Below are 15,900 nucleotides of genomic sequence, written 5' to 3' on the forward strand. Positions count from 1 at the left end.
GAGGACTGTAAACTTTTATAATCAAGGCTGCAAAGCCAAAATAAACGGTAGCAGATGGAGCAGATTTATAATAGCACTACCCCCACCACATCACAAGAGCTACCCCCTCCTTAGGGAGTAAAAAGGGACATGTTCTGGGGAACCCTCTGTGAATACAAAGAAGTGCTTTCTTCCTTCTCCCCGACCTTCCCTCTCCTCAACTCCCTCATCTCCTTCATTAGGCAGAGGGAGCATTATATTTTGGCATGGCAGTTTAGGTAAACAAGGGAAGGACTGATTTCCTGTTGGATCCAGCAAACATCCCCCAAACAGTAACAACATTATGCTCACACATGCAGCTAATGGTCTGTGAAAGAATGTGCAGCTAGCAGGGGAGCATGTGGTGACTGATGACTAGATTCAGGCAGGGAGGTTACCCACAGCTGCTTGCTGGATCCAGTTTCCAAGAGGGCCTAAAAAAGCAGGCCAGGCAGCCAGCCACTGGCTCTGGTCTCAGTCTTGCTGCCCACATCACACGTTTGATAGGTGCAGCCAGTTCTAATTCTTGGAAAAGGCCATACAAGGGTTGTGCTGTTATGACTCTGAGCTGAAAGGGAAGGACATGGGAAGACTGGTGGTTGGCATGACTTGTAACTCGATGAGGAATGTTAACAGAATACCAACCACCAAATTCCAGGCAGAATAAAAAATGTCAGAAGACTTTCACCTCAGCATACTTTAGCCTCAGAGAAACTAAGGTGCTAAGAATGTCAGCTTACTCTTCAGAAGCCTAATTTACCTTTATTCTACAAAGACTTTCACTCTATGAAGAGCATATCAGAACTCACGAGAGATGTACTTTTCTACTAAATTCCAGGTAATCCTGAGATTTAGATGTTCAACACATATGCACAGCAGAGTGCATTAGCTGTCTTCCTGAATATCTAACAAAGGTACCAGTGGCACCTATAGGGTGCTCTCCAGCTAACTCAGCTTGAGAAAACATGGCTTGGATGTGCCCAAGGATTTAACTCCCTTCTGGAAAACCTCAATATAGTCTGTGCTGGGCCACAGCAGGAGCCCTTACGTCCAGCTAGTGTACATCAATCCCAATACTTGAGTAACGTAACTAAAAAGCACATTCTCTACTAATGGTAGAAGCAGCAACACTCCATAATTTAAGTGTAGGCTAAAATTTAAAAAAAAAATCCTTTCTCTGGGTCTGGTTATAAGGATAAATCTGAAAGTCAGAGGTGGCTGACTACTGGCTCAAAAAAAGGATAGGCTACTAGCATACGGCATTAGAATGAGAACCAAGTAAGTGACTGAAATTAAGAAGACTACAAGAAAACTGGGTAATACACATGGGGCTATATGTTACTATTAACAATGCCTTTAAAAGCTAAAGTGTAGCCAGAAAGAAGCATCCTCATAGGCAACTGACAGGAGTAGTCATCTCTTTTGTACTGCCCAAGGTCACTCTTGGCCTTGAAGAATCAAAACAGAGGAAAGGTATAACCTCAGAGGTGTACCATTCAGTATGAAGTCAGGCTGCCATCCCTTGCATTTCCTTTCAAATGTAGCCATACTATTCAAACAGACCTATCTTAGGGAAGTCTGTTCCATGAAGACAGAGCACAAGTCTTGTTGCTATAGGCCAAAGAGAGGGGCATTTGGACAAAGTACTAGTGGACAGAGGGTCAAGAGAACAACTTATTTAATCCCTAAATTTGCCACGGAGTCACTGAACGTGAACAAAGGACAGTAGCAGAACTGACCAAGAATGAGGAAAACAATGCTAAGGAGCTGGGAGAGGTCTATAATATGTGAATAGCAGCAGGGATAGTTGGGTAAGGACCAAGATCCAAGGCCAGCGTCATTTGAGAAACATTTGAATACAGCCCTACTCCACCATGTTCCAAGTAATGCTAATAATCCATCATTGTCATGGGCTCTAAATCATTAAAAAACGAGGCTGTTGCCCTAGTTGAAACCACAATGAGACACTATTTCTTGCCACATCAGCATCCTAAGGTCTTGTGCTACCATTTCTTCAGTGTAGACCTACTTTCCAAAAACACTGAGAATGCAGATATGAGATGGATAAAGCCTGAGTTGATGGCTTTGACTTGTCCACATCCTTTAGGAAATCTCTCACTGCCCAGAGGTGTTTATTTTATCCTGGTTGCCCGTCATTGTAATGAATGGTCTGGTGCTGCTTGCCAGGTACCTCTGGCATAGGTTGAGAAGATCATACCAAGAACATGCTGGTGTGCCAGATGTCTTCTGCAGGATATCAGATTTGCAGAGATGGCAGAAGGCAAGAAAAAGGCTGGAATGAGGACTCACTGGAATTCAATAAAAACAACAGATCCATTTAACCCATGCACAGCATTATAGGCATGAAGATAAGAAGAAAGCTGCTCTCCTATTTCTTTGTTGGAAGGACAAAAACAGACAAATGCCAGAGTGGTACACGTCATAAAACGGGCTTTAATGTTCCCTCTTACAGCACAGTATTGCTGCTTACACTGGGACTGGCACACAGCTCCCAAGGCTGGCTTACTCGGAAGGAAGGAAGCTGGTATGCCCCCTGGCTGCAATGCAGCTGAAGCAGCCCCAGGCACTGAGCTCAGTATAAATTCTGGAGTCTAAATACCCACATCTGCTATAGTTCACCAACTTTGGAGTTCTGGAACTGGCAGTGCAGATTCTGTGTATGCCAAGTAAACCAGACACTGTTCTGCCTCTTTGTACTAACTGCTCCCTACCCGCCCCTACTCTGCCTCCAGTATTATTCTCTCTTGTGAGGTACTAAGGAATGCTCTGCCTTTGCAGGGCCTAAATCACCCAACCTTGCAGGTTTAAATCCTCTGTTCTGTTTTGTATTTGCTTTCAACATCTTGGATGTGTGACCAACGCTAACATGACTTGCCGTGTCCAGGGGACTCTTGGAAGTCACATCTTGCATGTTTCTTCCTAGCTGATGGCTCCCTGCTACACCCACCATAGTAGGGTGATTCCAAAGTATTGTATTTAGAAGTGAAGACAGGAGTCTGTCTTCCTCCTATACCCAGTCAGTCCTTGTCTTGATCACTTTATCTCTTTAACATGCACATCTGCATGTAGTCAGAGCTCTGGAAAGATCCTCTTATCTGAAGACTATGGAAACATTTTCTGATTCATGGAATTATCCCTTTCAATGAGTGATGTTCAAACTGCAGATTGATCTCTGCCTTCCCAGACGTCTTCCCGCTGCTTGGCTTCCAACCGCTTTCTCTCTGTAAATAAGAGCAGTGTTAAAAGTGGTTGTCTACTTCATATAACCAGTGACTTTCCCTTAATCCAAATTACAAGGCAAACTTTAGTCATGAGACAAGTGGATATCCTGGTCTCCCTTAGCTGATTCCAAGAGTTAATTCCTTTCACTTCCCAAGGGCTTTGTAAGTGAAAATGATAACTACTATAAGTCATTACATTTATAACTATATAATAAAAAACATCTGAGGCTAACAGAAATTAAAAATATATGGAATAAGTCAGAATCCAGTAGGATTCAGATTCTAGTCTTGCTAATACATATTTAAATTCTACCTTTCAACTATGTTTAGTGCTTCAACACAATTGCCCATTATTCCCAGCTTACTGATCATTATAAATATTTCAATAGGTATCAAGAATATGTTATTGATATTCTTCTATTTTGTTGCTTAAATGGAAGTGGTAGCCCCTGGGCTTGACTCATATCAACTTTATTGAAAAACATTCTACAATTTTATTGAAAAAATATTTCAGAGGCAAACCAAATTTCAATATTTTGGAGCACTTCCAGGAGCCAGAAATCTTCTGGAATATACAATTCCGATAGGGAAAACTAAAACTATTTCTAAAAACAAAAAATATACAAATCTGGATAATCCATCTTCAATTTTTAATATAGAAGCTTGGTTCTCCATTTAACACTTTCACCACAGTCTGAGAAAATGCAGACCATACAGCAGTGTGGTGACACAATCACTCCTTTAGGTGACACAGTAACAGTTCCAATTTCATGGCTAGTCATTTATCTTGACACCATAAAATGGTGATAAGCTTACATCATAGATGGTAAGCCTAAATGCTTCCTTCCAAGGGTTATTGTTCCAATTTTATAACATCTGTATAAGATTGAGCAAGTCATGAACCAAGATTACAGAAATCGAGATGAATTTTAGAATAAACACTTGCTATTCTATCCTTCCTAATCAGTAAAATCCCTTACAACATTCCTATACTATATTTGACTGTACTTTAAGGGCAAAGAAATTGGTTATGAAGCTGACTGGCACTTGGAAATATGAGAAAAAGAAATTCACTGCTATTTGGGCACCATCTTGTGGCATTATCTGAATATAGCAGCAAAGTTACAAGAGGCAAAAAACAGTGGTCTGCAAATTGCAAACTGAAGGCTGGTAGAGTGCCCTGGAACTGAGGCAGGCTTGAACTGCGCTGGGGTGCTCTAAGAGACAGCACAAAGGATAAGTGGCTTGTCGAAAGGATTCCAGAATTTCTTAGGAAGACAGCATGGTCTTGACTCTTACAAACATGGAGAAGTTAAGAGGGGATCCAAAGGCAATGGATGAAAGCAATCAAAATCTGGTTCTACGTTCCAAGGAAAAATGAAGAAACCAGTAAATTATTAGAACTCCAATTTTTCAATAAGGTGTGAAACTTAAATCATAAAAGTAATATGAAAAGACATCCAAGAGCAGTAGAAAAATATGACTGGCCCATAACACACAATTCTAAAATCGAAACAATTCTGAAAACAAAGCTATTGCTTTCTTTAAAGCTTCCGGCCAAAACTCACTGATAGAGGCAAATCTAACCTGAAAGGATATGAAGCCACTTATAGTCTTTACACATCCCATTTAATGTGAACAGTCATACACTCTGCTGCAGAAATATTAATGTGTTTGATTTTGGTGTTATGAAACACAGATACCATATTACCTTTCTAAAATCTGCAAAGTTCAATTCTGAACCTTTTTTGTTTTGGAGATGGGAATCTCTCTCTGTCACTCAGGCTAGAGTGCAGTGGTGTGATCTTGGCTTACCGCAACCTCCACCTCCTGAGTTCAAGCGATACCCATGCCTCAGCCTCCCAAGCAGCTCTTGAGTAACAGGCACGTGCCACCATGCCTGGCTAATTTTTTTGTACTTGTAGTAGAGACAGAGTTTCGCCATGCTAGCCAGGCTGGTCTTGAACTCCTGACCTCAGGTGATCTGCCCACCTCAGTCTCCCAAAGTGCTGGGATGACAGGCGTGAGCCACTGTGCCCGGCCTGAAACATTTCCCAGCACTTTCTAAAAAAGTAAATAGATTCTAATGTTAAGTCATATGAAAAAAAACTAGTAAGAGTAGGAAGACAAATTGAGAAGCACAAAGAAACAGTGAAAACGTGAGGTGTAAATTTAGAAATACAAGAACATGAATAGAATAGAGAAATGTAGGTCAGGGTTGGAAATAATTTCTTCATTTTAAAGATGAGGAAACAGAAGCTTGGAAAGCTTAAGTGACTTGCCTAAGGTGACACAGCCAGTGAAAGAACTGAATCTGGAGCCCAGATCCTTAATTCTTCACCAGCACACTGTCTACTATCCTGACATCTGAAAATATCTACAAGGGAAAAAAATATGAAAAAAAAAATTAAGAGATAGACAAAGAAACATGTCCCTTTATTAAAGAGAAAGGAAAGCAGATAATAGCTGATAAACTGCATGAAAAGAAAGCTCCTACTAACTTTACCTCGAACAATTAAAAGAATAAACTAAGTAAAGAGAAAGCCCAACAGCAGACATGAGGGCAAGGAACTAAGAAAAAATAAAAAATTCAGCACAAAATGATTAACTTAAAACAATCACATAGGCTGGCCCGGAAAACTTTCATTATCTAATATAATAAATAAATCAACAGAAGTGACTATATTAAATGAGTTGATTGCAATCACAAGACTTTGCAGTCAAGACTTTATTTTCCAAGAGAATGTAAAGCACTGAAGACTGTAAAAGGGCCAGTTTGGTGTCATGTTTTTTAAAAAAAAAAGTGAAAAAAGAGGATGTAAATTAAAGACTTCCAGAATTTACTTCTAGGCCTACGAAAAATCATCACAAAATCTACTGTAGCCACCTACAGAATAATAAACAACATGCTTTGGGAAGAACATGTCTGGTCAAACTAATCTAATTGCTTCTTTTATAGAGTGACGACGTAATAGATCAAGGAGAAGTAATCTAAGTAACCTCTTAATTTTAGCTACGTTTTAGATTTTAAGTTTACTGAATATTTATATAATCATAATATATGGAAAATGCAGTCTGGATCCCAAAAGGGGGCATTTAACTCTGGAGAGCAGAATAATTATCAATGTATTAAGTGTCAACACAAGGAACCCTGTACTATTTATTTTAGCAACAGCTGGTAACCTCGTCAGTTAGCAAGTCCAGGTTAATGTTTTCATCTCTCAACTAGGTAAAGGTAGTAAGTTTATTAAATAGCAACTGACACCACAAAATGAGTAAATGCTGTTATCACAGAAAAAAAAATCACATTAAAACGAAAGAAAATGTGGTTAGAAATGAACTTCAGATATCAGGGGAGAAAAGACACCCAAAAAAATACCCTAAGACCTAGATTATGAATCTGCAATGCTGCACTGCCCTTTAAGGCAGAATAATGGAAAGCCTAAAAAGGGCTTTCAGAAGGTAGCAACTGTGATTAAATTTATTACTATCTTACAGAGATGATTTGAAGTTCTTGGTGATTTAATTAATCGAACGAGGTGAACAGATTACTGTTTACTTACTCTGCCTTTCAGCCCTGTGACCCAAAATGGCCTTTCAGAACCAGTCAACTAATCACCTACCTTTCAAGAATAAAATGAAAATAAATTAAAATAAAATTGTAGCAGGCTTTGAAACTAAGAAGGTAGCTTATTCTGAGAGGTAATGATATCTATATGTCCAGTATTAGGTGGGAACCAAGTATTTGGATGAGTGGAACATGGGAAAATTTTATATACATTCCTGAGTTTGGTCTTTATTTCGTTTTTTATTTTTTAAGACAGAGTCTTGCTCTGTCACCCAGGCTGGAGTGCAGTGGCACAATCTTGGCTCACTGCAACCTCCACCTCTCAGGTTCAAGCAATTCTCCTGCCTCAGCTTCCTGAGTAGCTGGGACTACAGGCGCATGCCACCACACCCGGCTAATTTTTGTATTTTTAGTAGAGACGAGGTTCCACCATGTTGGCCAGGCTGGACTCAAACTCCTGACCTCAGATGATCCGCCAGTGTCGACATCCCAAAATGCTAGGATTACAGGAGTGAGCCACCATTCCCTGCACTGAGTTTAGTCTTTAAAATGTGATTTTAGGCTGGGCACAGTGGCTCATGTCTGTAATTCCAGCACTTTGGGAGGTTGAGGCAGGAAAATCACTTGAGTCCAAGAGTTTCTAGCCTAGGCAACATAGAGAGATGCCATCTCTACAAAAAAGAAAAATTAGCCGGCATGGTGGCACATGCCTGCAGTTCCAGCTACTCAGGAGGCTGAGGTGGAAAGATCGCTTGAGCCTGGGAGGTTGAGACTGCAGTGAGGTGTTCTCATGCCACTGCACTCCAGCATGGGTGACAAAGTGAGACCCTGTCTCAAAAATAAATAAATAGAAGATCAAAGCAGAGGGAAAAATATAGCAGAAAAGTACTTAAAACTCAAAATCACAAATTCAACATTCATTAATTAGGAAGGTTTCACATTCTGGGTTTTATAAAAAAAATATGGAGGACTTAAAAGCATTCAGAGTAGAGTCAAGATTTACAAAGAAAAATTAAGAGTAACCAATGTCATCCATGTATTTGGTCAATGAACATGTATTGAGTATCTTTTCATGTACCAGGCACTGTTGCCAGACAGTAGAACTCTTCAAGCTGGTGAAAGAAAGGCTGGGAGATTATCATACTATATTATAACAGGATAATATATAGATTTCAATTCCCATGCTAATTCTGATCATTTGGCAATGGTCATGTCAAAACTCACCAAGAAAGAATGTCATGACTAATTTAGCAATATCTGCCATGTGTAATGGATGGAGAGTGGCAGTATGTAATACATATTTGCCATTACAAGTTCAAATTACAATGAACATTAAATTCTTAACAGTCATGTCAATAATTGTATCCTAAATTTGTAAAAGCACTTTCCAAACATTTTTACATATATAACTAATGCTGTGTTCAGAAAATTCTTCATGATTAGGTATGCTGAGGAGTACTTGCACTTTGCTGGAAGCTGGGGGGCACAGAGAGGTATAACTGACTTGGTCATGGCCACACAGCTAGTTAACGGCAAAAGCCCTATTAGAGCCCAGATTTCCTCATTTCTAAACAATCTTTATAGTTAAAGTTGTTAGAACAGAATGGTACACAGATATTCTCTGTTTCTACTAAGGAAAAAACAAGAGGACACTGGTTTAAACTATCATGCAGATTTAAGTTAGACCTAAGGAAGATTTTTCTGAGAGTGAAAAGCTGCTAATCATTGGCACAGATAACAAAAGAAGTTTGTCATATTTTATTCCTGAAGACTTTAAAAATTGTATTATGTAAGTATATTTTTCCAGGAAAAATGTCAATAATCCCAAAAGTCCTTCAAGAGGGATTACAGTATTACAGAAGAAGCATGGGTTTTAATCAGAGATACCTAGATTCAGATGCCTTCTCTTTCAGTATACCAGCTGGGTGACCTTAGTCCAGTTACTTAACTTCTCTGGGTCAGCTCTGAACTCAAGATGGTATCACAGAGTTATCATTACGCAATATCATCAAAACCTGTAAGTTATGATGAACTTTCCTTCCTGTCCTTTTAATCAACAAGAACTATTTTATGGTTTTTAATCTTAAAAGCTTCAGAACTGGAGAGGAAAAACAACTGCTTAAAATACCTAAAAAAGGTACATATTTTCTTCCCTACTCAAAGCAGATATCTCCACTAGATTGTACACAGCTTAAGAAGAGGCACAAAATCTTGCCATCTTTCTAATTTTCCTAAACAGGGAACACAAAGCTCTGCACAGGGCAGGTGCTCAGTGAATGTCAAATGGAGCTAACAGGGTATTATAGAAATTTTAAAATAAGAGTAATGACAAAAATATGCACTGAAATCTGTGCTGGATTCATCATATAATGACATTGCTATTGTTCCTAGTAAAAACAACAGCAGCTAACACCTATCATATAACTCATTATAGGCCTATAGAAACAGGAGCAAGAGAGTACCTAAGGCTTTTTGAAGATGACTAAGTATCTTTCATGGATTATCTCGCTTAAGTTCCATTTAAGGATGAGAAAACAGAAGCCTCCTGAGAGTAAGTAAGTTACTTACCTACCCTCTAAAGGTCACACAGCCAGTAAATGGCAGAGCTAAGATGTGGACCCAGGAAGTGCGATTCCAGAGTCTAATACCTAAAACAGCACTTTTAAGTTTCCACAGAAAAAAAATCTTTAAAGCCTGGGCTCCATGCAGGCAAGTATATGAGTATCTGCCCAAAACAAAAAGATGCCAGAGAGAGATACATCAGGAAAATTTCCAGATGCATTTCCCCAGATACAAAGAATGGTAGCACTCTGGAGCACAATAAAGAAAGAGTCCTCTATAATCCATACAGCCTCAGCACTAACAGGTAGGAGGAACTTATCACAGTGGGTCTCTATTCACAAATAAAGGCCTTCTTTAGAAAAGCAATAGGGTCCCCACTCAGCCAACAGTCTCATTTTTAATTGCATCACTGAATAGCCAGACATTTAAAACAAATAGTTCAAGTGGAGCTGCATGCTGATGCACCTAGAAAAAGAGAAGGGACTACTCAAGCTGATATCCACGCAAAACAACTACTGCAGGATCTGTAGAGATACATTTGATAAACACCCACAGAGAAGCATAATAACAGGGCAAAGGGAGTCATATCCACTTTTACAGATACCACTGTTATCTCACAGAAATCATTTCTTCAGAGATAACCAATTAACAAATGGTTAAGGACACTGCACATTCATCTTTAATCTAGTTCTGTTAGTGCCATCTATAAAAACCCAAGGAATCTGGTTATGTTTCTATAGTCTGTAGGAGGCCTTGAGTAAACAATGATTGTAAACCATCAAAACTGCCTCATTGTAATAATTAAGGTTTTAAAAATTAGTTGGGTTCAACTCTGAAACTCTACCACATGCCATGACACACTCTGTCACTGGTTATCTGGCCAGTGCAGCTGAGAGTCCGCAAGCTGCCTGCTATCACCAAAGCAGAGAGGACAGGAAGTATTAATGGCCTTCTTAGACCAGCAATAAACAAGGAGTTTGAAACTTCAATTCGTTTAATGGAAAAATGAAGTTACTTTTCAATAAGTGGAATTTTCAGAATAAATTGCCTTCACAGATTCCAGAGATTGCGGGCTAAAGCAATGAGACTGTCTAAAGCCTGAAGGTTGATAAAAAGTACTTAAGTGCCACGCAGGAGTCCCAAGCCTTTACATACAATTCAACAGCCTATAGAGGAGACAGATTTTAACCTCAACTCCAAACTATAAGGAAAGAAAAAGTCTGCTTGTGGATCAGGGGAAGTATTTTTCTGAGAACTCTTGGATACTAGAAAATAATGAGAAGACAGGTTAAATCTAGATGTACTTTAATGGAGCCACTCAGAACTGTCTTTAAAAGACAGAAATATCTCCCACAGTTGCTATCATCGATGTCAGTTGCTGGCTTTCCCTAAATTTGTCTTCTACCTCAGATCTAAACTATTTGATAACATTAGGGCAATATCATGGCAATCGTGGCCCAGTAAAACCACAGCAAATGTTTTCTGACTAGGCCATTACTATGTTTGCACAGAAAAATTTTTCTCAGAGGAAAACTGTAGGAAAAGCCATGGATGGGCTGAGAAGACCAAACCTATCACTTGGAAAACAACAGGAGGAGCATGGATTAGGATGTCCTGGTGTGTGAAACAGGCAGACAAATCCTGAAATGTCTTCTCCTGAACATAAGGCATGAAAATTTCTATACATTTGGGAGGCTTCTAGGAAACAGAAATGACAAAATGGATGGGCTTCATTCATTTTTTTTTTAAAAAACATGTGCCTTACGGTGAGCTCTAAGGGACTAGAGAAGAACACCATCCTTTCAGCTCACCTCTGGCTTCTTGCAGTTTCTTGAGCTCTGCTTCTCGTTCGGTTTTGCTCTGCTTGCTTCGAACCCCAAGGGCACTGATGACTAACCTTCTGGCTAGGGCTGCTGAAGTCTCAGGACGCTCCTTTGCTGGCTGGAGGAACTCTGAATGGAAGAAAGGGAGGGAGTAGGAGGGAGTAAAGAAGAGAGAGCACTCTAGCTTCAACTGATTTAACTCAGTAATTAACAGACAAAATAGAGTAACAAGGGCTGCATCAGCAGTAATTAATATAAGCCTGATAGATGACGATCAGAGGAAATTAACATGGCAAAGCACAAACAACACTGGCTTCATTATCTGCATTAACACAATTTCTTATAGTGACTCTATCAGGCAGCTGAACTCAGAGGTAAACTAGGTAGGGATGTCATCAGAAACTGGTTGCTGCATTGCCTGTAGTTCTCACACTCTCCAAGTGGCTGCTCAGATGCCATATTTCCAACATGGTCACTTCACTTTTATTTTTTTTCTTAAAAACATACTTCTTTTAACACTAAAAATAAAAGTGATGTGTCTTTAAATGTCTGGATGCTATAAAGTGCTGGAAAGAACAATAATACCACCATCAAAAAGAAAAAACCCAGAGATTATAGACTCACCAGCATAAGCTCTAGCTTTGGCCTTGGCTGCTCTTGTGGCCTGTGACAAGGGACGAATCTTTACCATGGTGTGTTTAATACCCAACGCATCACGAGCTGCAAAGAGGAATAAATATAAGGAAGCAGAAGACATGAAGAAGAGTGATGCAAAGGAAAAACTAGGGATAGTTCTTAGTATTTCCTAGATGTTATGCTGTTTTTTCAAAGCAAGCAAAAGAGTAAGATCTAGAGGATCAATGTGGCAGTAACTATTTGGTCTGTATGTTGTCTATGGCTGCTTTCTTGCTCCAACAGCAGAGTTCAGTAGTGACAGAAACCTGATGCTCCACAAAGCCTACAATACCGTATTTACTGTTTAGGCCTTTATAAAATAATTTTGCAGACCCATATTCTAGGTGGTTCAGACAGAAACCAACATTTTAACATCTCTGCTTTCTTTGAATGCCACTACATCAGATCTATCATGAGACCAATGGTATATAAAAAGGCCCAATCATCTATTCAAAGTATGTATTACAATTTCTCACTAGATAAGTTAAAGGGCTACTTAAATTCACTCGTCTGGAATGGGGGAAAAAAAAACTACCAATATTGTAAGATTTAGCCCCACTGGATTCTTAAACCTCTACCTTAATCTGTTTATGTACTATCATGACTGACAGTTATGTGTACAAATGACCTTGAAAGGAGTTGACTCTATCCAAATACCACTGGACTAAGGTGAAAAGGGAGAATGGGTACCAAAGTACCATACCTCAAAAAAAACCAGTATCTGCCCTATTACCTACACTGGCTGAGTAAAATGCCAACTTGCTCAAATAGAAGGGAAACAGAAAAAGTAGCATGAGAAAATGAACAGTAAGAAAGGAAGATTGAAACCCACTGGGTGAATACCTGTAATTGGACTGGAGAATACTCCTAGGGCATGTGTATCATCCACCCATTTAATATCAAATCCTTTCTTTCTGCAACACAAAAAAACAATTTTATTTCCTAAAATGAAATTTACTTTTATGAAACATCTCACAAATAGAATCTCATAAAGCATTTCACAAGATAGAAACACTCAACGAGTGCACAGGTGGAATGGGGATAATGACACAAAAAACAGCTTGGAGGACAGAAGAAGCCATTGAATTTTAAAAGCAATAATACCATCATAAAGAACTACCCAGGAGTATTTTACGTTCTCAGCCATTTTATAGACATCAACTAATTAATCCTCACAAGTCCCTTGGGGATGTAAAGTATTTAATGCACTATTTACAAGAGATGTTCTTATAGGCAGGGAATGAGAAGAAATGGAAAGGGGAAGCAGAGGAGGGGTAGAATATAAGAGGAGTAGGTAGGCAGGGAAGGTCACCTGAATTTAATGCAAATGTAAACTCTGTCCTTGAGGACAGAGACAGAAAGAGAATGAGAGAATGGGGTGGGGAGAGAGATTATACTGCAAGATGTCATTCAATTTTTTTTTTTAAAGTCAAGTAATGGGGAAAAAGGGGTAACTATAAGCAGAGGCTGATCTATTCTTCACTTGTTGCAGAAGGGAGGTTAAAAAAATAAGAAAAAATAGGAAAGAATTGTGTGGCAAAGTCAGAAAAATTCAGGATAAAGGAAATCATGATAAGAGAAATACCAGACCAGATTAGAAAGGATCAAAAGGATGAACATTTAAGTACGAGAAAAACACTTTGTGTGTGTGTGTGTGTGTGTGTGTGTGAAGAGCTACCGAGTGAGCACAAGGAATGTCAGGATGATGACATAACAGTTATCTTTTTCAGCTAAGAGCTTAAAAATGCTCATGGACTCAAGGTTCTGCCACCTTGAGATCTTGGGCACGTTTAATCTCTCTTGAAGCTACGTCGGCTTGTCTGTAGAAATGAGCAAAGTATGCTCCCCACAGAGTTGTTGCGAAAATGGAAATGAGATCATCCATGACAAGCCAAAGAAGATGGTGTTGGGCACTTCATAGGCATCTAATAAATTAATGGTGTTAATTACTTTTATTAATAGCAATGTCCATCAATATTAATATTGATGAAGATGGTGATCAAAACATGAAGTTGACTCTGGAATTTGACTCACAGGCATTATTACAGGCTTTTGTACCATGACCATTTTTTTTTCTTTTTCCATTTTTATAAATCACAGATGGGTTCTAGAGGGCCTTTTAGACTTCAAAATTTCGTAATCCTTTAAAATTCTTCTCTTTGGGGAATGTTTTTGAATTTGAGAGAAAAATGATCTTACAGGTAAGATTATCAAGAAACAAAGCAAAGGGAAGTAAATAGTTTGTAAGAGTTAACTAATCTTCAGGAAATTCTAGACATCAATAAAATTATCCTTGGTTTTAAGAATCATCATTACTAATAATGAGTCTAAGGTAGTTCTAACGGGATTTGATCCCACTGACTGCTTTTAAAAAATCTATTTTGAAATTTATGTTGAACAGGTTCTGATACTGGATCTTAACCTAATTCTAGTAAGACTGACCTAGACATTACACATTTAAAGTTTATGACAGGGATTAACTATCCGCCAGGATTCATTCACCCTTTCTTTTTATCATTTGTAGAACTGATGCTCTCCCTGCTTAACTGATTAAACAACAAGTACATAGCTGCTAGTTTTGCCTGTTCTACAACTTCATATAAAAATAGAACACTTGTTTTTATAAATTAAGTTTTAGTTTACAGCCATGCTCATTTATGTATGGTAATGGCAGAGTTGTCTAACATATTTACTTATACTTTAAGAAAAAGTTAAGGGCTATACTGGAGCCCTTAACTTTTGATAATCTAGAACTTATATAGAATGTTACACATTCAAGATGAATTTTAAATTTAAATTTGTTATATGACACTATAGACCTGGCTCATTTAAAATATCAGGACTAAAACATTAAAATAAAATCCTTCTTGATACTTTCTTCCAGACCCTGAAAATCTTCTTAATAACTTTCTTTCTAGATCATTATCTCTTTATTCCTAAAGCTTATTTTTTCTCATAAGCTAAATATACAGAGGTATACTTCTCTTTTAACTTCTCCTATATAAGTATCAGCTACATACAAACCAAGGGTTAGTGCAAGTGTTCTCAAACCCACTTATATCAGTTTGAGTTGATATTTTCGCCATGGAATTAAATAAAATTAAACCAATGAAACAGGAGCATAAAAAAGAAGAGTTATTGTGTTTGTAAAAACTTAGTTGAGTCCAGGTGTGGTAACTCATACTTGTAATCCCATCACTTTGGGAGGCTGAAGTAGGCTGATGGCTTAAGTGCAGGAGTTAGAGACCAACCTGGACAACATGGTGAAAACCTGTCTCTACAAAAAAAAAAAAACACAAAAATTAGCCGGGCATGGTGGCACACACCTGTGGTCCCAGCTACTTGGGAGGCTAAGCTGGGAGGACTGCTTGAGCCCAGGAGGTTGAGGCTGCAACGAGCCCAAAAGAAGGCAAGAAAGAAAAAGACAGGACAAGTAAACACATAAAGATGACAGGCAATCTGACAATTCATGCAAATATATCAATAATTACAATAAATATTAATGGACTAAATGCACCATGAAGTCATCACTAATGACAGTCTTCTTAAATGCTAAAATGGGGGCTAGCAAGGCTACCTGACATTTTTAAGGAACTTAGAACAGTAGTTTAATTAATTTCTGCTGGACCTGGAAAAGACAATAAACCAACCTGATGCTAAAATATGAAAAACAGGAGATATGAAAAACAAGAAATGATTTCTCAGAAAATATTTTTTGAAGACTTCATCTCACCCTCCCTAACATCCACAATCATTTGCATACTCACTGATAACTACAGAAAATCCGTAGAAGGTCTTCAGTACGAAATTCTTGGGGAAAGTCATAAATTTCAATGACATGTGGGAATTCGCAATCACTGAGGTCAATATCAGGAACTTCATGGTTGTAGTAATCAAATCTAGGTTCCTGGATGCTTTCTCTGCTCTTTGTATTCCCTGATAACTAGAAAGGAAGAAGCATGTAAATGCTGGTTACATCAAACCTGGCTATTACAAAATATATTCCTGTATA

At 38.5% G+C, this 15,900-nt stretch overlaps 1 protein-coding gene across 1 annotated transcript in view; it reads right to left on the bottom strand.

Moving 5' to 3' along the window:
- Positions 1-2,452: 2,452 nt before the first annotated feature.
- R3HCC1L (R3H domain and coiled-coil containing 1 like) overlaps positions 2,453-15,900 on the bottom strand; it is a 101,511-nt gene continuing 88,063 nt past the window's right edge. Inside the window, exons 4-8 of the mRNA XM_064373996.1 lie at positions 15,656-15,831; positions 12,732-12,802; positions 11,838-11,933; positions 11,202-11,342; positions 2,453-3,260 (exon numbers count right to left, since the gene is read on the bottom strand). Of these exons, the coding sequence (XP_064230066.1) occupies positions 3,193-3,260; positions 11,202-11,342; positions 11,838-11,933; positions 12,732-12,802; positions 15,656-15,831 (552 nt within the window). The 3' untranslated portion in view covers positions 2,453-3,192. The remainder of the gene's footprint in view (positions 3,261-11,201; positions 11,343-11,837; positions 11,934-12,731; positions 12,803-15,655; positions 15,832-15,900) is intronic.

Source organism: Aotus nancymaae, unplaced genomic scaffold (assembly GCF_030222135.1).
Source record: "Aotus nancymaae isolate 86718 unplaced genomic scaffold, 86718_ANA_hifiasm-v0.15.2.pri h1tg000010l, whole genome shotgun sequence".
Lineage (NCBI taxonomy): Eukaryota > Metazoa > Chordata > Mammalia > Primates > Aotidae > Aotus > Aotus nancymaae.